The sequence below is a fragment of the Vigna unguiculata genome, chromosome 1, assembly GCF_004118075.2.
Source record: "Vigna unguiculata cultivar IT97K-499-35 chromosome 1, ASM411807v1, whole genome shotgun sequence".
Lineage (NCBI taxonomy): Eukaryota > Viridiplantae > Streptophyta > Magnoliopsida > Fabales > Fabaceae > Vigna > Vigna unguiculata.
The window spans coordinates 35452527-35474714 of NC_040279.1; the positions used below are offsets into that span (position 1 = coordinate 35452527).

General features: G+C 28.5%; 3 protein-coding genes across 5 annotated transcripts; all 3 read right to left on the reverse strand.

Annotated features, from left to right (window-relative positions):
• Nucleotides 1-1089: 1089 nt before the first annotated feature.
• Nucleotides 1090-3012, reverse strand: LOC114179770 (cytochrome P450 94C1-like). Its single transcript, XM_028066226.1, has one exon. It carries the CDS (start codon nt 2981-2983, stop codon nt 1424-1426), a length of 1560 nt encoding a protein of 519 aa, XP_027922027.1. The 5' UTR covers nt 2984-3012; the 3' UTR covers nt 1090-1423.
• Nucleotides 3013-6201: 3189 nt separating this feature from the next.
• On the reverse strand, nt 6202-9133 carry LOC114165063 (GDSL esterase/lipase At5g03610-like). Its single transcript, XM_028049718.1, has 4 exons — nt 8969-9133; nt 8647-8883; nt 7216-7484; nt 6202-6909 (listed from the first exon to the last, which is right to left on the reverse strand). Exons 1-4 carry the CDS (start codon nt 9027-9029, stop codon nt 6394-6396), a joined length of 1083 nt encoding a protein of 360 aa, XP_027905519.1. The 5' UTR covers nt 9030-9133; the 3' UTR covers nt 6202-6393.
• Nucleotides 9134-16597: 7464 nt separating this feature from the next.
• Nucleotides 16598-19654, reverse strand: LOC114186451 (uridine nucleosidase 1). Of its 3 annotated transcripts, XM_028074510.1 has the most exons (10): nt 19330-19469; nt 19195-19242; nt 18891-19006; nt 18528-18587; nt 18199-18381; nt 17987-18091; nt 17512-17608; nt 17300-17407; nt 17066-17201; nt 16598-16976 (listed from the first exon to the last, which is right to left on the reverse strand). In XM_028074510.1, exons 3-10 carry the CDS (start codon nt 18996-18998, stop codon nt 16868-16870), a joined length of 906 nt encoding a protein of 301 aa, XP_027930311.1. In that variant the 5' UTR covers nt 18999-19006; nt 19195-19242; nt 19330-19469; the 3' UTR covers nt 16598-16867. The 3 variants fall into 3 exon arrangements, with proteins under 3 accessions (XP_027930311.1, XP_027930247.1, XP_027930387.1); XM_028074446.1 differs by lacking the exon at nt 19195-19242 and having other exon boundaries at nt 19330-19654; XM_028074586.1 differs by lacking the exon at nt 19195-19242 and having other exon boundaries at nt 18891-19031; nt 19330-19650.
• Between the last annotated feature and the right edge of the window lie 2534 nt (nt 19655-22188).

Genomic DNA, 22188 nt, shown 5'->3' on the forward strand with positions numbered 1-22188 from the left:
AAAGTAACAGGACTATTTTGAGTACGATCAAAGAAGATGATGAATAACACTTAACTATTTTTGAGTATGATGAAAGATGATTGATAAAAAACACTTTTAACGAACTTGTGTGTAACATTTATATATATATATATATATATATATATATATATATATATAATGTATGACAAAAATTAAAATATCTTGAACTTTTTATTTCTTTCGTTTGTAAAGAAAACATAATAAAAAGATAAGTCGTAAAAAAGAAAATTTAATAAGGTGACAACATATAATAATTTTCAAAGAAGGAGTGTATAATTGAGTAACAATACTTGTATGATATGTATGATATGTGAAATTAATGTAAAATAGTCATTTGCTTGATATGTGAAATTAATGTAAAATAGTCATTTGCTTTTTGGTTGCAAGGTCACACATCTAAAATATGTGATTTATGGGTGAGACTATCATCTATACATCATAATATCATAATCACACACTTAATTCGGTTTAAACTCCAAGATATGAATAAAAAATGCAACAAAGTATGGCGATGTATGTGTGTGGCCATTATATGATGTATTTGGAATTAAAGAAACAATATATCTAAATAATAGCTAATTTTAATGACAAAAAATAATTAGTTATTATAGTGATAAATTTAAATACAAATTTATAAATTAAAATTATTGATAACTAAAATAATTTTTAAATTGATCATTATAGTAAAGTGATCTCTAAATTAATCACTAATATTGACTACCAAGTTATTTTTTGTTAGAGAAGGAATTGATATCTCAATTAAATCCTTATTTTTTTAAATATGATGCAAATTGATAATTTTTGTTGATACTCAACTAATGACGTTAACTCATGATATATGTCAGCTTGTGTTTTATTTTATAAGGTACAACTAAATTATATGCGAGATATTATAAAAGAATAAAATTTATAAGTTTTTTTTCTATTTTTTTTTGAAATTTGTGTTTTATTTCGAAAATTCGTATGATAAATATTTACGTTAATATATATTTTATATATAGTTTTTAAAAGTACAGTGCATAGAGAATGGTATTAAGAATCATTTAAAAGACTGCATTAAAGTTTAATGTAACGAATATTTTATATGCATATGAGATTGTAATTATGTTGAAAATATAAGCTTGTTTCCTTAGAATCGAATTCAGGAGAGTAATATCCAATGACGCGACACCATTCCAGTGGTGCAGTGTTCAGCTCCCGTCCCCGTCCCCTCTTGATTGCATCCGTCATTTCCTCCTTAATCACTCTATCAATTTAAACCATCTCCACTAATTTAATCACAATATGACATTACATATGCTCATCCAATTCTGGCAAATTTTAAACACAAACTAATTTATATTTTGTCTCTCCAGAACAAGAACAACCATAGTAAGGAACATTCACTCATTCATTCGCATGTTTATTGTGAATGATGAAGAGGGTGTTGCCGCTGTTGGGTACCTTGATCACGCACCTTCACGCGAAGGCCGCAACTTAAAGTAGCAGTGAGGCCAGGGGAGAAACGCGGGGTGTGATGATGCGGTGCCACCTGTTCGATGTGGAACCTCCGAAGCAACGAAATGGCCACACTCTTGAGCTCCAACACAGCCATTTCTTTGCCCAAACACACCCTCATACCCGCTTGAAAAACCGGGTACTTGAACGGGTTCTCGGGGCAAAACACACCATTCTTCAACCACCTCTCCGGCCTGAACTCCAAGCAATCCCAACCCCATATTTCCTCCAAACGACCCATTGCGTAAGGATGGTAAGTAACCCTAGTCCCTCCCTTCACCAAAGTCCCATCAGGCAACACATCATCCTCCAAACAAAACTTTGAATCCAATTGAATCGGAGGGTACAGTCTCATGCTCTCATACACCGCCGCTTCTAAATAGTGCAGTTCTTGAAGCTCCTCGAAGCTCCACTTCTCTCCTCTTATTACTCCCTCTGCTTCCACCACAATCTTCGACTCCACTTCGGGGTGTTTTGCCACTAGCCAGAAAAAGCTGGTCAGAGCCGAAGCCACGGTGTCACGACCAGCTAGTAAGAAACTCACGATGATATCTTTCAGGTATGTCTCATCATTCACACAGCTCATGAACCGTGACAAAAGGTCCCTGTGAGACGAAAACCCCGTTTTTCTTCTTTGTCTTATCACCTCCTTCGCTAAGATGTTGATCTTTTTAACCGCTTCTTGTAGCTTCTTCTCCGAGCCCACGTTGAAGAACCTTTTTATCTTCCAAATTAGAGGGGACACCGACATGGCTCTCTCCGCGGACAACTTTGACGCCAAGTCAAAGGAAAGAGCGAAGTCCGATATAGGCAAAGACTGCTCAAGGCACATAGGGTCCAACCCGAAGGAGAATTTACAAATGCTGTCGAAGGAGAATCTCTTGAACACATCCTGCAAATCCAAAACACAGTCGTTTTGTTTGGAGAGAGCGAGGAGAGGGAGGAGTCGGTGCTGGATTTCGAATCTGACGACCTCGAAAGCGAAGGATCGTATGGAGGCCTTGCTGAGTTCTAAACTGGCTATCTTCCTCTGGAAGCACCAGGAGTCTCCGTCGACGTTGAAGATTCCTCCGCCGAGGAGATCGGCGAGGATGGCGGAGAAGGTTTTCCCCTTGGGGAAGTTGTGGAACCTGGTTTTAAGAATGTACTTGACGTTGTCGGGGTTGGCGGTGATGGTGTTTTGGAGGAGGTGGATGTGGATGGTTTTGGTGGGGGAGTTTCGGAGGAGATGAGCGTACCAATCACAAAGATTGTGGAAGGTTTTGGACCAGCTTGAAGTGAGATAGGCCTGGCAAGTTTGGCAGTTACAGAAGAAGATGTTTATTCTGGGCCAGCTGAAGGAGAGAGACGATAAAAGAGTGAGGGAGAGAAGGGTGATTGTGGCGAGTGAAAGACACAGTGTGCCATAGGAGACGGTGGAGAAGAGGTGCATGAGAGAGAACAGAGAAAATGGTTGAAACTCCATTCTTGACTTACAAGGATTAAACAGCAGGAACTGAGGATATATATGTAGGAGTGTGCAAGTGGGCTTCCAACAAAAATATGGATGGAATGATATACTAACACGTGACTATATTTTTTATTATATTTTAATTCCATTTTAATTATCTTATAAATTTATATATTTTTAATTATTTAAAAAAATCATTTTACTAAATATTTCAAATATTTACTATTTTGGTCAAAATATTCATTGTATGATTTTTTGTTATTAGTTATTTTTATTTTATTTTTTTAGTTTTCAATTTACGAATCTACTCACTTTTTAATTATATTTTTTAATAACTACATGTTTTATCAGAATTTGAATATAATTAATAAAAATAAACTTTGTATATTAATATTATAACTTTTTTTTCTTAATTATAAGTATAATACGAAATATGATAACTCGTTATCTTGGACTGACTATGTTTTAATTTTTTTTAAATGGAGTATATCATGGATATATGTACTTTTATTTTATATATATATATATATATATATATATATATATATATATAATTGAATTATTTTATTCATATTACTATCTTTCTATACAAGGGGATCTTCTAAGATTACAAAGTTAATTTAAAAACTCGATCACGTGGAATGTGAAAATAAACATTCATCATGAATATGTAATTATTTAATACTTTTTTCTTGTTAGATATGCGTGCACTCAAGTTGATATTCATTTGATTTATTGAATAAATAACAACAATTTGATATCATAGGTCGCATTGCATATAATTATCTCTATTTTTAATATTTTACTTATAAGCATTTTATAAACTATAAATGATCTTTAAAAAAAGCAACTTCTTTTTTTATCTGGAAGATTACAAATAATGACATTCTTTTGTTGATTAAAAAGAGAGAAAGTTTTAGAAACAAGAGTTGAAAAAAGTTCATTTTCCTTTTAATTTATTTTTCTCAATTTTATTTATTTTGAAATAAAGAGAAATTATTTCCATACTTAGATATTTCATTGCTGATATGGTATAACAACTCTGGGTTACATATTAAAAAGTTAGTAAAATGTAATAAAAATTTGAATTTTAAAAAGACTAAAACAAATATTTGAATATTATAGAAACTAAAATTGAAGTCTAAATCTTATATTTTAGAGGTACTATAATCAAACTTATTTTCTAAGGTAAGAAACACTTGTGATTGTGATGTGATAATCACGTATAAATGTGATGTACAAAATCCATACGTACGTGCAGTTGACGTTAAACTTTTTTAATCACATTAGCACCAGATAACAAAGTTAGGCACTTAGATTAAAAAGTTACATGATTTACATTTTAAGGAATCAAAACCATACCAAAAATTTTAGAAAAATAAAAACTAAATTTGACTATTTTAGATAGATGAATAACATATTCTGTCTATATAAAACTTAATTTTTTAGTTACTTTCAAACAAACAGATTCTACTTGTACACATATTTTTCTCTTTTAACTTTTTTTTTTCTTAACAATCTCACTGTTACTGCTCATGCATGACTCTTCCTTACCTGTGCCCAATGAAAAGCCCAATTTTTATATTTTTATATTTATTATTATCCTTTTTTTTCCAACAGAACTCCCAAATTTAAGATACATCTATGTTAATTACCACATGTTATTGAATATAGTTTATATATTATCTTAATTGACTACTATATATAAGTAATATGTTTAAATTTATAATCAATCATTTGAAAAATATAAAATATGAATGATTGTTTTTGCTTTTAAAAGATAAAATTTCTGTTAGCATTACAGAATAAAGAAAATTTCAACTATTCAAAAATATAATATACAAATTAATATATATATATATATATATATATATATATATAGAATAATTTATAAGAGTGAACATAAATTATAAATATTTTTATTAAAAATACGATGTCAAAAAATAAATTATTCTATAAAAATAATATATAATTATGTTTTTTACATTAAATCAAAAATATATTACTCAATTAAATTTCAAATTAAAAGTACAATTTAATTTTGAAATATTTGTATTATCTTAATTACATTAAATTTTATTTTGTCTATATTATTAAACTAGTTCAATGTATATCAAGGACAAGAAAGAATGGTTAAAAAATGTAATTTAATTTTTTTTAAAAAGATAAATTAAAATAAATTTAAATTAGTACAAGTTATGGAAAGTTTGTTTTATACCTTTTTTGAACTATTTTTTAGTGTTCTATTTTTCTGCTTCCACTTTCCAGAAAGTTATTGTGTAAAGTATCTTTAGCTGCAATAATATTACTTTAATTAGCAATAGATCTAATACTAAAAACTTTTAAGAGCAATTAAGCAATTATAGGTGTATATAATGTCGGCAGAAATTTCACCTTCAATAACAGCATTTTTAAAGTATCAGTAAAAAAAAATTGTAATTATTCAATTTTTCTACTATTAATATATGGCCATACAAATACACATCCTCAATATTGTCAGAAAAATCATACATTTTTATTTAAAATCATTCAAAATGTTATTTAACCATGATGAGTTACATATAAACGTGTTGTTCCCATATATTTTCTTTACCTCCTCTAAGTTTAATTATACTTAAGATCTATATAGGTAGGATTTTCCATTAATAATTGAAAATAAAATATAAAATAAATAATATTTTTGTAAGATAAAATTAGTTCATACATACATTTTGAAAAAAAATATTTAAAAGTTTAAATAGGAAAATTACTATAAACTAATCTATAAATAAATTATAAATTATTTTGAACCTTACATTTTCAATTAAAAAAGTACAGTTGTAAAATAATTTTGAATGTCAAAAATAAATACAGAAAATAGCATATCATTATGGACCGAGAGATGGTGACCAACAGAAGACAGAGTCAGACATGTGAAACTCTTTTAGTATTTTTATTAGACATTAATTAAAAAATAGTCTTTTGAAATTATTTTTATGTTTGTTATTTTCATCAAATTATTCAATATGAAAGTCATTTTTTTGTTTTTTCTTTAATAACACGCCTCTTTGCAATTTTATACTGTAGCTGGTTACTGTCTATTTCTACAATTCCTCTGTTTTTTTAGTAGCCATTTTGGATTACTCAATTTCTGTTTGATTCTTTTTTCTGTCATTTTCAAATTTGAATCAGACGTTGGCACTAAAACCGATCACTCTAAATGAAAGTTTGTTTGGAAGGAATAATACGTTGCATGGATGAAAAGAGAGAACACTGTATTTGCAAATTGCAGCCACCCAGCCACCCATAGTGGAACAACATTGGAATAAACAAAACCACAATCTGTGAAACAATTTAGTTAAGAAAAGAACATGTATTATTTTCACACAAACAAAACAAGTAAACCTACCCAACAACATTATAAATCACTTCCTCCATGGGAGAAGCTAGTAAAGAATCCGTTGAAGATCGTTCATGGTTCGCAACTTGTTGTACACTGCATGCCATCCAGCTTGTGTAGGGTGCACAAAATCCCAAAAGAAAGCAGATTTTGGATCATTGCATACCCTATATTTCTTAACATTGTTGTCCACACTCCCGCACGAGTAGTTACTGCTCACACCAACACAACATGGCTTCAAACTGTCCCGAATGTTGTGCGTGGAAGGGTGGTTCAACACCGACATGAAGCTGTCGAAGAGGTTAAGAATCAGGAATGTGGAACGGTCCTTGGTTTGTTGGTTTAACGTTGTCACTGCATCGTTCAAGAGGGTGTTGTGGAGAAACACCAAGGCGTTGGAGGTTTCGTTGCAACGTTGGAATGAGGTTGAGGCTGTGATCCGCGGAAGACATCCAATGGGTTGCAGAGCACCCACCACTATTTTCTTCACTCCCAGCTCTCTTATGCGCATCAGATTCATCGTTGTTTGGTTAATCACTGAAGCCACGAAAGATGGTAAACCCTATACACAGTGTTCATTGTCAAATAATCAGAAACACTATGTTCAAAATAGTATCTGAATAAGGTGTGTTAGAAAGTGCTTTGTAGTTGAAGCTTTTTTCAAAAATGGTTTCTTAAATTTCAATTTTTTTAATAGAATTTCGAAAGCAACCAACCAACTTGCCCACAATGATATATTAGCTACCCAAAACTTCTATTCTAACCCACACCACATGAAACACTATAAACATATACAATGAAAAGTGCGTGAAATGTATACCCTTAACTAGAAGAAATTAAAAAAAGTGAAACCAATGAATTTGTTTACCTCAGAGCCATTTGTTTGCGTGAAATGACTGTAGTCATTTCCAGCGACAGAAACAAGTGCAACTGAGTTGCTGAGATCTGAGGCAGAGTAGACTTTGTCTTTGATGAGCTGTTGCAAGAAATCGATCTGGGTTGTCATGTTCGGAAGTGGAACCAACGTGTTGAACACACCGGTACCTCCAAACGCAAAGTTCATCCCATATTTTACATGCTGTGGCATCAATTTTCTGTATCTGTAGGGAATTGGTGATTTCACTTTCAAATACTTAGCTGCAACACAACACAACCACACCTACTTTTGTTATACTAATGATTTTTACGAATTCCAATATAAAGTTTATAAAGTTCAATACATAAATTGAAAAGAAAAGGTCTGTTATGACGATGGAATCTCAATCCGGTGCATGTTGATGCACGTCGCGATTAGTTTAATGTTATTATGTTTTTCTTCGTTAAATGAATGTTTAAAAGGTTGTAAATCTTTTTTTATTAAAACTTATGATAAATGTACTGACAACACAGTTTTAAACTCAAGATTCTTTTCTTAATCGGCCGAGCCAACTACAAGTACTGATAATTAAACAAATGAAAGATTAATCATACTTGAGCAGCAAATACAGTGTTTCTATAGTGTTGAGGTGTAATTCTGGTAAAGTAACACAATGCTTTTACTTTTTTTCTTGACAAAGCTGCTGAAGTCTAGATCATAACCACTGGTGATGAAAGGCTTTGATATTTGACCAAAGAAAAGATGATGGAATATGCTACTTATATTATACCAGAGAGTATCAATTTTCCTTCAGTTTTAGTTCTATGCTTCTAGAAAAAATCCATAAATGAATACATACAGAAATTAGGAAGATGAAGAAGAAAATTGAAAAAGACAATTAGTAAGTGATTATTATCACTCTATAGTGGAGCACTGAATGTTAAAGCAATGATTACTAAGAGTAATGATAAGGACAAAAGTGTCTGCATCGAAAGCACGGTGTCACGCGAGAGAGTAAAGAAGATGGCACAAATAATTCTGAGATGAAAAAGCGGGATAAAACGCAGTTCCAACGCGACATACAGATGGCAAAGAGAGTAAAAAAGGCATTGAGATATAAAGTGACAAGAGTCCCCATAACATAAGCACAATAAAATTCAACATTTTAATGGCAAAAAAGAAGAGCAAAAGGTCAGAATCAATGGATAGACAATTAGCATGACAAAAGGAAAAGAGAGAGGCCAGCAGAGAAATGAACCCCACCAATTCATCTTCTATAAACAATACTTTGGTCTAGCATATACTAATGTTATATCATATAATAATTTGATTTGAAACGAAGCAAAGTAGGTCCAAAAGCAAAAACTTTTGTAGAGAAAAGATAAAGATAAAGAAAAGGGTATAGGAGTTGATGAGAGTTGAGCAGTGTTGGGTTGCACATACCAATGTAATCGGTGAGGACTCTACCGTCGGAAAATCTGCCGGCGGGCTTGCCGGGAAAGGTGATGCCATAAGGGTCTTTCCATGAGTTTGAAACAGCTTTCTGAATGTTGCCTGTGTCAGCATATGAGTCTCCGAAAACGAACAACTTTGTTGGACCATGATGGTGACGGTGACGGTGATGGTGATGGTGAAGATGCTGATGATGATGGCCAGCCTCTGCTTGCAACACTCTTTCTCCTGAAATAATCAATTTTGATTTTCTCATCAATCGGTTAAGAAACACCCATGACAGAACAAATTTGCTTATATTATGTTGTTATACCTGAGAGAAATAGAACTGAGAAAAGAGTGAGAAGAAGAAAGAGTTGGTTGTTGAAGTTCATGACGAAGAAGTGTGAGAAAATTTGATGAGAATAACTTAATCTCTGGGAAGAGGTGTCTGGTATCTACTATAACTGCGCAAAGAAAGTGAAGAGAAAATCAAGACATGTTATTGTATTTTATAGGAGCGAGGTCAGGCCTAATCAAAGTGTTTTTTTTTTTTTTTTCTTTCTTTTTCTTTTCTCTACATTTACTTTTGTAATTATTGAGTTATAACATATTAAGAAATTGTTCACATGTGTCTAATCATGTTTTGAAAAAAATTAATTTCCGATTATGGTTAACTGAAAAACTCTCGTAGTCAACTAGTTAAATATTTTTTGAGTGGGAATTTAAGGTTAATTATTATAAAATTAATTCGTAAATTAAAATATGATCTTTGTATTGAATGATAGTATATTTTAGTCAAAACTCTTGTGTAAATATTATTTGATTCTTTTTGTTTAAGCACTTTCAAAAAGTGTATAGATTTTAAATATTTATAAATTCATAAAAACAGGAAAAAATTGTATTTTATGGAATAGACAGTGCATGAGGATCATAGGGATGGGATGTTTTTATTTCTCAAATTGTTCAATAATGGGAATTAAATTAGGATTTTTTTTTTATTTCATTACATATGTCATTTAATTGTAATGAATATTAAAATTAAAACATAAAATTAATTGTAATAAGGAATAAAAAACTGATCAGATGTAAGGATAAGAAAATTAAGATTTCGTTTTTTCTATACTTGTTAAGTTCATATTAATAGTAAATCATAAACTTATTCCTTCTTTTTATTTCTCACTTATTCTGTTTTATTTAAAAATAAAAAATAAAACACAAATGTATTGATTCTATTATTTTTCATCCCCTCTATTTCATTTAAAATAATAATAAATTTTCCCATTAATCTATTTGACAATTAATATTAATATTAGTTTTAGGTTTAATTATGTTTCGAGAAAATGATAAATTTAGAAACATTCAATTGAGTCTCTAATCAATTTTTTATGGTATTTCGAGCCCTTAAAATTTAAAAAAATTTCAATTAAGTCCTTATTGCTAGATGTTATAATTAACTTTGTGATATGATATTTATCTTGAATGTTATCACTAGGGATGTCAAAAATATCCGTACCCGTGGGTATCCGCGGATAAAATCCGCAACGGATAGGAAATGGATATTAAAAATGGATACCCGCTACCCGCAGGTATGGGTATTTTTGATACTCGCATGTTAACGGGGCAGGTACGGGTATCATAGTATCCGTACCCGTGGATACCCGTACCCGCTAAACTTTATCTATATATATATATATATATATATATATATATATATATATATATATATATATATATATATATATATATATATATATATATATTAGTAAACAACATTTTGAGTCTTCATCCAACAATGGTGGTCAGATTCTTACCCCACACATGAGTAAATTACTTCCATATACTGTGGAGGTATTGATGTGTCTCTAAGACTGGTTATGGACCAACATGGAAGGTAATGAAATTAACACTTTTACTTAGATATTTTAATTAAGTGATTGTTAGAAATTTTTACTGAACTTCTTATGTTTTAAGGCTCTTCTAGATTAAAATTGGACAACATGAAACTTTATACAATGTTGCAAGAGGTGGACATTGATGAAGTTAGTAATTTTTTTAATATTTTATTCAAAAATAAACTACAATAGAAATTGGTAGTGATTTTTTATTTGTTTGTTTTACTAGAATCAATTAGAGAAATAGGACTTGTTAATCTAAGCACTAATTATGGTTAAATATTTATTTTTTAAAATATTTTTGTAAATACCCGCAGATACCCGTGGATACCCGCAGATATGAAAAAAAATAGACAGGTACCCGCATAACGGATACCCGACAGATATGGATACGGATACGAGGCAAATATTTATCCAGCGGGTAGGGTACGGGGGAGCTACTACCCGTACCCTACCCGCCTCGTTGACATCCCTAGTTATCACATAATATTTTACTACAAGAGATAGTGATGATGATGTTCACAACTTTCCCAAATATGTACTAAATTTAACGAAAATTATTCCTAAATTTAATTAAAATTATAAATTATGAATTAAAAAATACAAAACAAAAATATATAATATATAATTTTAAAATTATGAAATAAAAATTTATAAAATTAAAATATTAAAAAACTAAAAAAACTAAAAAAATAAAATATATAATTTCATAATTAAGAAATTTAAAATATATAAATATATAAATATATAATTATATAATTATGAAATTACAAAAATATGAAATTATGAAATTTTAATTTTTAATTTTTTATTTATAATTTTAATTAAAGTTAGAAACAATTTTCTTTAAATACAGTTAACATTTAGAAAAGATCTCCTGTAATAAAATATTATGACGATATGTGAACATTTAAAGAAGGTTACACTAGAAAATAACTACCACAACACACACTTAATATAAATATTTAACAGCAGAAACTCAATTGAAAAATTTTAAAATATCGAAAATACAATAAATCACAACAAAATTATAATTATTAAGGACTCAATTAAAAATTTCTAAATTTATTAAGTATTCAAAATATAATTAAGTCTTAGTTTTATATTTATGATACATAAATTTTTAGTCTTTTTCATGAAATTTTCTTTTTGTATTTCACAGAAAAGGTTTAAAGTATAAAAATTTTAAAAATTATATATTTAATATTATTTTCTAAATTCTTATACTATAATTAATTTAAATATTTTTTAATATTTTGTATAAATTTTTTTTAAGAATATAAAATGAAATCGTAACTATTATATATTTTTCTATAACTAATTTTTAATTATATTTATTTATCATAGACTTTTTAAGTAATTACTTTTTTAAAAAAATTATTTAAATTTAAATTATTGAGGAGTTCAAAAAACGAAGAAACGGATATCATAATTTCAAATTAATATGTTTTTCTCTACATTTTTAATAAGACATATACTAAAAGTTATACAAGTAAATTTACTTTCGGACGAAATATTTGAGTTAAATTTAAGTAAAAGTTCAAAAATTAAAGTAGTTATTGGCAGTAATTTTTAAATTAACTAAAAGTTTAAGGTGAATTTTACTTTTTAATTAGATTAAATAAAGTGTAAAACATACTTCCAAACTATTTAGTAGAAATTGAAAATTGGTTTAGATGTCTTAACTAAAACTAAAAGATATTTCCTACAATACAAGTCAAAACAACGTTCGGAATGTTGTTAAAATCGCAATAAACAAAACGTTGCTTTTTGTGTTTATACTCTTCTTTGTCGACCTTTAGAATTATAAATACCGAAAATTAGGTGTAAGAAATAAATATTTGATTGAATTCAATTTAAAATTTAATTAAAAAGTAATCATGTTCGTAATTGTTTTAAAAATTGAGATCGTTTTTCAATAAAAAAAAAGTTAAATATGTTTTTTTCTCTTAATAAAATTTGGAATTAGTTCATTTTTATAATTTTTGACCAATTTAGTACTTCATCTTTTAAAATGCGTAAATTTAGTCATTTTAATCCAATTTTGTTAAGTTTATCTTACGTTTCAAGCGTATCTCATGATATTATTTGAATTGTTTATACCGTTTGATACATTTTCGCTTCAATGTTAACTTAAATATTATTATAAAATGTGTTTAAAATGTCAAATAAATTTAACAAAATTAGATAAAAAATACTAAATTCATGCATTTCTAAAGATGAAAAATTAAATTTGTATAAAATTTCAAAGAGGAATTAATTTTAAAATTCACCAAAACTTGATGGACAAAAAATATTAAAAAATAAAACAAATTGACAAGTGAAGAATTCAAGTGTCCTCATGATTTTCAATATTGCTCTTTGAAAATGTGAATCTATTAGTAATTTTATTGTATCAATTAAGAAATAATTTAATCCTCAAAAAGTTAACGCGCGTATAAATTTTATTTTTTTTTCAAACAAAGACAATATATAAGTTAACACAATTAAAATTATTTACCAAATTCGTTCGTTTGTTTGTGGCATACAAAAAAAATAAATAAATAATGCACGTGCCGCGTGGACCGGTCCATTTGCAACCACTTGACTCGTAGTTATCGCTGACCCAAAATCATTTCAAAAGTTTCTTCAACACTTTAGTGCCCATATTCAATGGTGGAGATCACTTAATCCATGATGTGAATTGTAATTAGAAATAAAATTAGGGTTAGTGCAAGATGTGAACAACTATTGATTTATTGGTATCAAGATATAAACATAGTAATCAAACTAGGAGGTTACTCAATTTTTTCAACTTTTTTCTATCCCAATGTAATTTTGCTTGATTTCAATAGTGTGTGCAGTCAAATGTGAGTTCATGTTTTAAACATAGTAGTCAAAAACTGAAACTAAAAATATTCAGTAAAATTATTTCTATATTCAAAATATAAAATCATTAAAAATGTTTCCTTTAAACAATACTTATCAAATATTTAATAAGATATGTTAACTGTTCTTACTTTTTATTTGTCATTTAAGTTTATAATACAAATATTAATTTACTGAGTGTTTTGGAAAATATTTAAAACTGGAGGGTGTAAAAGAAAATTTCAATATAGAAATAGTTAAAGTTGGATTTAATAATTCAATTAGAGAAAAAATTAAAATAATTAACGATCTGAATGTTTAAAAATTATAATGGTCAAAAGCCAAAAATTATAATTACTAATGAATAACTAATATTCTCATTTCTACACAAATTACTGATATTTTTTATGTTATTTATTATTAATTTAAATCTAAAATATTTTTAAGACATAAATTGATTTTGAGAAAAACTTAATATTTTTATGCCCTATTTAAAAGTAATTTAAGTAAATACAGATTTTTAATCCACTAGATGTAATTGAATTTGGATTGATAGTGTCGTTAAGATCAGACCCACGTGCGTTCCCTTTTCAGTTACATTCGATGTTGGGCTTTGCTATAAATATTAGCAATTAAACGCTGTTGGCGGCCCAAAATCTCCTTTAATTAATAAACTTGAAGAAAAACTATCAAATTAAATTCCTTTAAACGTGCTGTAATATATCCTAAATTTAAGTTTATACATATATTTCAAAATATTTATAAAATAAATAATTAATTAAATTTCTTGGTTCAAATATTACCTTATACCAACTAGAAAACAAATTTTTTTTTTCTTTCCTTAATAAGTTATTAACGCTTTGAAAAATACCTTTTTTCCTGTAGTTTTTGTATAGGACCAAATAATAATGAATTCATCTATAGTAATAAATAATATTACAAAAACATACACATATATTCTTATAATTTTATCTTTAAAATTATTTTAATGTATTTTATTTATTAAAATAAATAATAAATATTAATTTGTAATTTTTTACAATGTATTTTGAATATTAAACTTAAATTTTATTTATCATTATATTTGTGAAATTTAAAAACAAAACAAATAAGAAAACGCATACACTCTTTCTGGAATTTAATACTTTTTTTTTACAAAGAAATACAAAAAATATTTTATTCTAATTTTAATTTTTAAGTTTTACTAATGATTTTTATTGTAATAATAGTTTTATAGATTTTTTTAATTATATTGTATATCATAAAAATATTAGACCTAAAACGCTACTGCACATGCGTTCCCATTTAGTTATAATTGAAACAAAATAATTAGTTTAGTTAATACTATTAAAATTGTATGAAATTATATATTAAAATTACTTCTAATAATATTAAGTTGACATATTCTTATTTCTTTTTTTTTAAATTATTAGTTTCAATTATTTAACTTAGAATTGTTAAAATAAAATAGGTCACTCGTTTGGTCTAGTATGACCCATCACATATTGATCACTTAGTGAGTCAAGCCAATTCGACTCATTTATTAACGAACCAAAACAATTTGAATCTAACCCTATACACCATATATTAGTGAGTTAAAAATATTGGTTTGTTGACTCAATTAAAAAATTTATAATTTTTTTAGTCATAAAAATAAATAAATTATAATTATGATTAAAATCTAAATAAATTTCAGTACAATCCAAGTACAAATCAAAATCATAAAACTATAAATTATTATCTAACGAAGAATTACAAACAACCCAAACCGACTAAATGCAAAATCCAACATAATAAAAAAATACTTATGTGACCCTTATCTACGTGTTGGTGGGCCAACCAGTACTTTAACCTGGGTGAGTTCGGTTTTTCGTGGTCCGAGTGAAAAATAATCCATATTGAAATTTGTAAAAAAAATTCAATCCAACTTGGTCTAAATTCATGGTAAGTCAGATTGATTCACATGTTTTAACCTTTTTTGACATTTATAATTTAACTTTCCCTCATCATTAATATATTTGTTATCTATTTTTTAATAATATGTAAGTATCTAAAGTGAGGTTTAAATTTTTAAACTGTCTAAATAATTAATCTATTCTAAAACTCTCTAAGAAACTAATTTATTCTATATATAACTCATGAAAAAAAATTATAATTCAACATATTTTTAAAAATAATATAATAAATAGATATTTTTTCTAGTTTAGTTATTGTGAAAATTATTAGACAAAATATAAGAGTGTAAATAAATAAATAAATAATAATAATAATATATGTATTCTTGCAAGTCATAGGTCAAAATGGACTATAAATAATTTTATTAATGAATTTATTATTTTCAAGTATTTTAACATCGGTGGTGGTTGAAAGGAATATAAAATTGCTGTTTAACAATTTGCAGTAGAATTAATTACTAACTTAGTGTTTATATTTAGGTTTGTAATTCATTTATGTATTTATATTTTTTATTCAATTAAGTACTTGTTTTTTTAATTAGAGTTAATATAATTTTTTTGTTTAATCAACAACGGTGTTTGTAAAGTGTTACGAATTTGGGTTATTTTTCTGGAGTTCTCTCTGGTTTTTTCAGTTTTTTCTTTCTTCTATTACCACCCTTCTGTCTTTTCTCTCTCTTCCCCATCTTAAGGTTTATATGATTCATCGGTTGTTATCACTTGTAATTTTTATAAATTCCCATATTTAATTGTTATAAATTATTATAGAATTTTTTTAAGAAATATTCATAAAAAAATTATAATATGATGTAAAAGACCGAGTAAGTGTCTTAAACATTATCAATGTACTAACTATTATTACTTGGTTCATTGGAGTCACCCCATAAACCGTGAGGAGATTAGTTGGGGGAGATGGAAAAATAAGAAATTGAAAATCACTAAAACTTAAAATTAACTAACTAATTTGAGGAAAATTTAAGTAAAAATAAAAATGTTCAATTGGAATTCTGGACAGGGAATTTTATATTATCAAACAACTTGTATTCTATTTTTTTTCTTAGAAGAGGGATATTCGAATATTTTGTTAACTTCATAGACAAAGTACAGTTCGTCAAATTCTAAAGAATATTACATAGCATATGAGAATGATGGCATGCGCATAGCCAAAGAAGTTAGGCGTTTCGTGTCCTTTTATCAGAATGCATTGAACCCGAAACTCTATAATACCAAAGTAGGAAGCAGCACGTGAGTTCAGAATAGCAAAAGTAAAGAATGAATGCTTTCATTCAAACTCAAATAATTTCATGTGAAGACAAATTCATTGGTACATGAAATTTTTATCTAAATGAGTTTAGAATTTATCAGGTTGAAGGTGGAAATGGTGAACATTGTGAATTCTAATATTCAGTTTTGATTGACATAGAATGAAATAAAGAAAATGACCTTATACATAATTTTTGCAAGTAAGAAGCTATCCTGCTATAATTTTCCAAAGCTTTGAAATGTGAGAAGGGTAGTGGTACAAATGCCTATACTTCAGGGTTTCATCAGCAGCTCCCTGATATAATCAACAACTCCCTCGACATTCACGGTCCAAGCAACTGAAACTGGAGAATAACCCGTCCATGGGTTGCTCGTATTCCAACTGCATGAATGAATCAAATTTTGCTGAGCACAATATTAATATTGGCAAAAGAAAATAGTGAAAAGTAGTATGTTTAAATTCGGACAAACATTTTCAGTCCTTGGTCCAGAAGTGTATGCCCAACACAGATGCCTTGTGTCTCTACCCTCACAACCCCTTTCTGGTATGTAAAAAGATCTGGACGCACAAGTGCCACAAAACTGACGGGATCGTGGAGGAAAATTCCTGAAAGAAGCCAAATCATCATTCCCAAGGCAACTTCAATAATTGACTATATATGTAGCAACCATAACTTGCGGCATCGAAGTAGAATGAAAAATTACCATGGACACCATCAGATTTTACATGCCAGTCCCGATAGAATTTGCATATCTCACTCAAGAAAGGAGCATACTTTCCTTGAGATTCTTTCAGTTGAAGGAGATCAGCATCTGAAATCAGAAGACAGTGTTCAACTTATGGTGCCTGACCTAGAGCAGAAGTAAATGACTCAAGCTAGCCCGGAAATTGAAACAATATTGGATTACAATCCCACCTGTGAATTGGGTTTGGGTTGTAATGTTTATTCCGACAACAACAATATTTGCACCAGAGGTAAACACAACATCTGCGGCTTCTGGGTCTCCATAGATCTGCAAGTAAAATAGTCACAACAATTTATTGAGATGAAAGCCATTTATTGGCAGTTATGTCCATTAATTGCAAGCATGTTATTTTAATTAGAACAGTGGCAAGCTATTTTACTGTGTCAACTGTAAAGAAAATAATGGAAAATTAGGAAATGTGGAATTTCAGGAAACGTTTACAAAGAAATTAAGGCTCAGTCTTAAACCGATAACTTGATACTATTATTTAGATACATAATTGCATTAAAATGGAATTATAAGATTTCTGCTCCCTAATTTTTCAAACATGAAGCTTTCAAAATAAAAAACGGAAATGGCCGTAGCAAATTAGTCCGTTTCTTTTTCTAATTCCAAGAAGCATAACAAACAGAAATCACCACTTACATTTGCTTCTGCAGCAGGGTTCACATTACCCAAGGCAAAGAATGAACCACCGAGTATGACTATTCTCTTCACTTTGCTTGCAAACGAAGAATCACTTTTGATTGCCTAATAATAGAAATGACACTACCAAATCAACAAATATAGACAACTACAAAATTTGAAATCATTAAAGGACGCAACCATAGAGTACAAGACATTAGTGTACAACTTACCAAAGCCAAATTTGTTAGTGGTCCAAGTGCTAGCACAGATACTTCGCCAGGATATTCAGAGACTTTCTCTACCAAAAACTCACAAGCGCTCTTCTCAATTTTCTTACCTTTAGGTGAAGGTAGGAATGTGTTCCCTAGACCATCTTTACCATGAACAAAATCAGCAACACGAGGAGTTCCACCCTTTTACAGAAAATAAACCATAATTAATACCAGCAAAAGGAGAAGCTCAAAAAGGGGATGTAGCACAAAATAAACCCAAATCAATTAAAACTGAATTTGACCGAATCCACAGTAGAAGAGAAGCTCAAAAGTACATATTAAAATACCTTCAATGGCTCAGAGCTGCCCTCTGCAACTGGAACATCTTCACGGCCTGCGATCTCACACTATCCTTTTTGCATATTAAAACAACAATCAAAAACACCTTTCCACAAACACAAAAGAAATGAAAAGCTTCTATAGAAAACTGCATACACACCTATACAGGAAATAAAAAGATAAATCGAAAGATAAAACAAATTGAGGTTCTCTAACAAGCTAAATCAATGTATGCATGTAGCATCTATATAAATTATTTTTCATTTATTTTCTCCAAAAATTAAAAGCACAAATTGATTTTAGCTTGGAAATGTTCCCGAAAAAGTTGATCCAAAAAGGAGGTAAAAAACAAATTGACAATGAACACGTACCAAGAGCAAAGCATTGCGTGTGGAAAGTTCCGTAGTGGTATTGCCAAATACACTTGTCAAACCCAGAACGTCCACCTCGGGACTCTGAAAAGCCATCAAAATGGCCATGCTATCATCTGCAGAATCACAAAAATGCCAGTCCTATTTCAATAAAAAACAAGTAAATAAAAAACCACCTTTCAAAAATCAAAGAAAATCCACCATCCAGATACAACACAAGGAATTCCAACACCGATTCCCATAAAAAACTCTCTCAAATCCAAAACACAGCAAATCAAAACTCAAATTTCACACAGCTTTTTACGTGTTATAAGGAAGGAAACAGTGCAGAAACATCAGGCTGGGATTTCTCCTGCGTGACAGAGTTTTCTTCAGGGAAACAAATTAATAAATAACGAAATTATTAAAAGCAGTGTCAGGTGAAAAGTGAAAAACTAACCGATCCCGGGGTCGGTATCGATAATAAGCTTCTCGGCGTTTCCGAGGTCGCCGTTGACGGCACCGTTTGCGTCGTTAACCTGCGAGGCCATGATCCGATCGGAGAAGAGCTAGGGATTGAGCGAATTACCGGCGACGAAGAGGAATAGGAAAAGTGGAGAGACTTAGGAATTTATGTACGTCCGTATGAGAATACACGTATGTGTGTATGTATGTATGTGGGTAGAGGAAGGAGCATACACACATACACACGCGAGGAAATGCAGGAAGAGGATTTGGAAGATGAAGAAGCTGAAGCGAAGGTTTGAAGGGTGAAATAAAAGATAGATTCAAGATTATAATTTATAATGCCTTGGCTGGCCTCGAGTGCAACCAAGCTTTTCACGTCTATGCAATTCCATCCAATCAAACCCTGCCACGTGTCGCATCCAAATCGCATTTTAAGATCCGTTTTTCGCATCCTAAGACACAATTCCCAACGCTTTAAGCTACAAATCATATAAAATTAAAACCTACAATAATATATATTTCCTTAAAAACAACTCACCTTCAATTTTTCTCATTTATTATTACGTTTATTTATTTATTTATTATTATAACCTAAAAAAAAAAAACACAAAAAAACAAATTTTCCATTCAACTGAGACAAAAGTTCATTGATGTGTCCCATTTCAAATGAACCTTTTTCTTATAGTTATTTTGCTTCGCATTAATGAGCTATAATTATATTAACAGATTAATCCTTCTTTTATGTTTGTTTGTTGGGGAGACTTAATTTTATGGAGTGGCTTATGAATATACCCTTAATGCATTTATTTATTTTACACATGAATTCGGTTAAAATAGATGTTATGAAAAAAGTTGTTACCTTTTCGGGTCCTTTTTGTTCTCTTTCAATGTTTTATTCTCCTTAGAGTAAAGTGTACTTGGAATAATTTGAAAAGGTAGATTTGCATATGCTGTACTCATAATGAGATGATTCTATTCTCAACTTTTTTCTTTAAATAAATAATATAAATTAATTTATTATTTCCCAAATAATAAAATAATATAAGTGCATGATTGTTTAGCAAAGTAACACCTTTTAAACCACTTATACATATAAAAAAACATGGTATACTATTAAAATTACAATTTATGAATAAATGCTTATATTTAATTTATTTTTAGGGTGTTGTTAAATAATAAAAGTAGTCAATTATTTTTATCTTTAAAATAATATAATTTTAGTATAATTAGAAACTTAACTTAGTTTCTAATTATTAAATGTAATATTAAAATAATGGTTAGAAACTTTGAATAATAGTAACAATAAACAATTTTGAATTTTAAAATTTATGGATATGAAATAGTTTAAAAGTTATTCTTGAGAAATTAAGTTTTAAGATAAGTACAAATCAAGTTAAAATGATTAAATAAGTGTTAAATTAATTATGAAATAAAATAACATTTACCACAAGTTTGACGATTTGTTAATATTTTATTTAGTATAAGTTAGATCAGTTATAATTTGTGTAGATATAGTTTATTTTTAATGATTAAGTTTGTGAAATGATTTTCAATTGTTAACCTGTTTTGTTGAAAAATGTAAAGATGTTTATAGTAAATATTAACTTTTATAATTAGAGTAATCTTGATAATTGTAATAGTTCATAAATTAACTATATTATTTATAAAAAAAACAAATTAGGAAAGAAGTATATATTTTATTATTGAAATTGACTTGACATTTTATTTAAAATGACCCATAAATTAATTTTAATATTTTTAGTAAGGTACCAGATAAAATAGTTCTCTCTATTCTATAGATTTAATAAATTTTGTATTTTGTATTTTTATTTAGTTTCTTATTTTTATACTCTAAATATTTTGTCTGTTTGTTTGTCTTTAAAAATTGACAATACAAACGAACCGTAACAAATTAAATTTCTAAAATATAGAAAACAAAAATTAAATTTAGAACAAATTATGGATGTTAAAAAAATGTTGTACTTTGTATTCCTTGTGTAGAAATGTCTAAGAAAACCATCAGTTATATTATTTTATTAAGTTCAAGTTTAACTTCTTCCGAAAAAGTTTGTACAAGAGCTCAAATCACGTGTATGAAAATTCCAATTGAAATTAAACTCTCTTTTGCAACTTTATAAACACCGATCTCTATCAGAAAAATCGACTTTTCAATTTTATGTTTTCAAACACGCAAATAATTATTTTAATTTATATTTTCGTCATTTTCAACCTTTTTTTTTCTTGTTAAAAGATAATAAAACTTTCTATAGAGAATGTTTTTTTGTCAAATGCAACCGAACAAGAACAACACGAAAGCAACAGAAAGCGAGGTTTATGGCTAATTAATTTCTTAATCACAATTAGTCACAAATTAAAACAACAAATACAATATTGCCACGTTTTAAAGTGAAGTCATGCATTACATTCTAAAAAATAATAATAGTATTTTTAAAATTAGTTTAACTTAATATGAAACAGATATTATTTCATTGGTGAAATTATTTTCCATGTTAAAAAATTGACATGTCATTAAATTGTTTAGTTGCTTGATATATTAGTATCTTTTATTTACGCTTATTTTTTAATTTAAACAGTTTTTCATTTTTAAATCTCAAGTAGAATTCGTTAAGTTGTTATAAATTCCATTCCATTATATTCAAAACTAATCGATCAAAATACCATATTTTATTAAAATTACAATTTTTTACGTAAAATCTCCATTTTAAAAAATCTTAATCTGTTTTTTTATAATATCTCACCAGATCCCATGTTTTATAATATGTATTAAATTTTATAATATTGTTTACCTTTTAAATAATCTGTATTTAAATTCCCTAAATTGTTTAAAGTA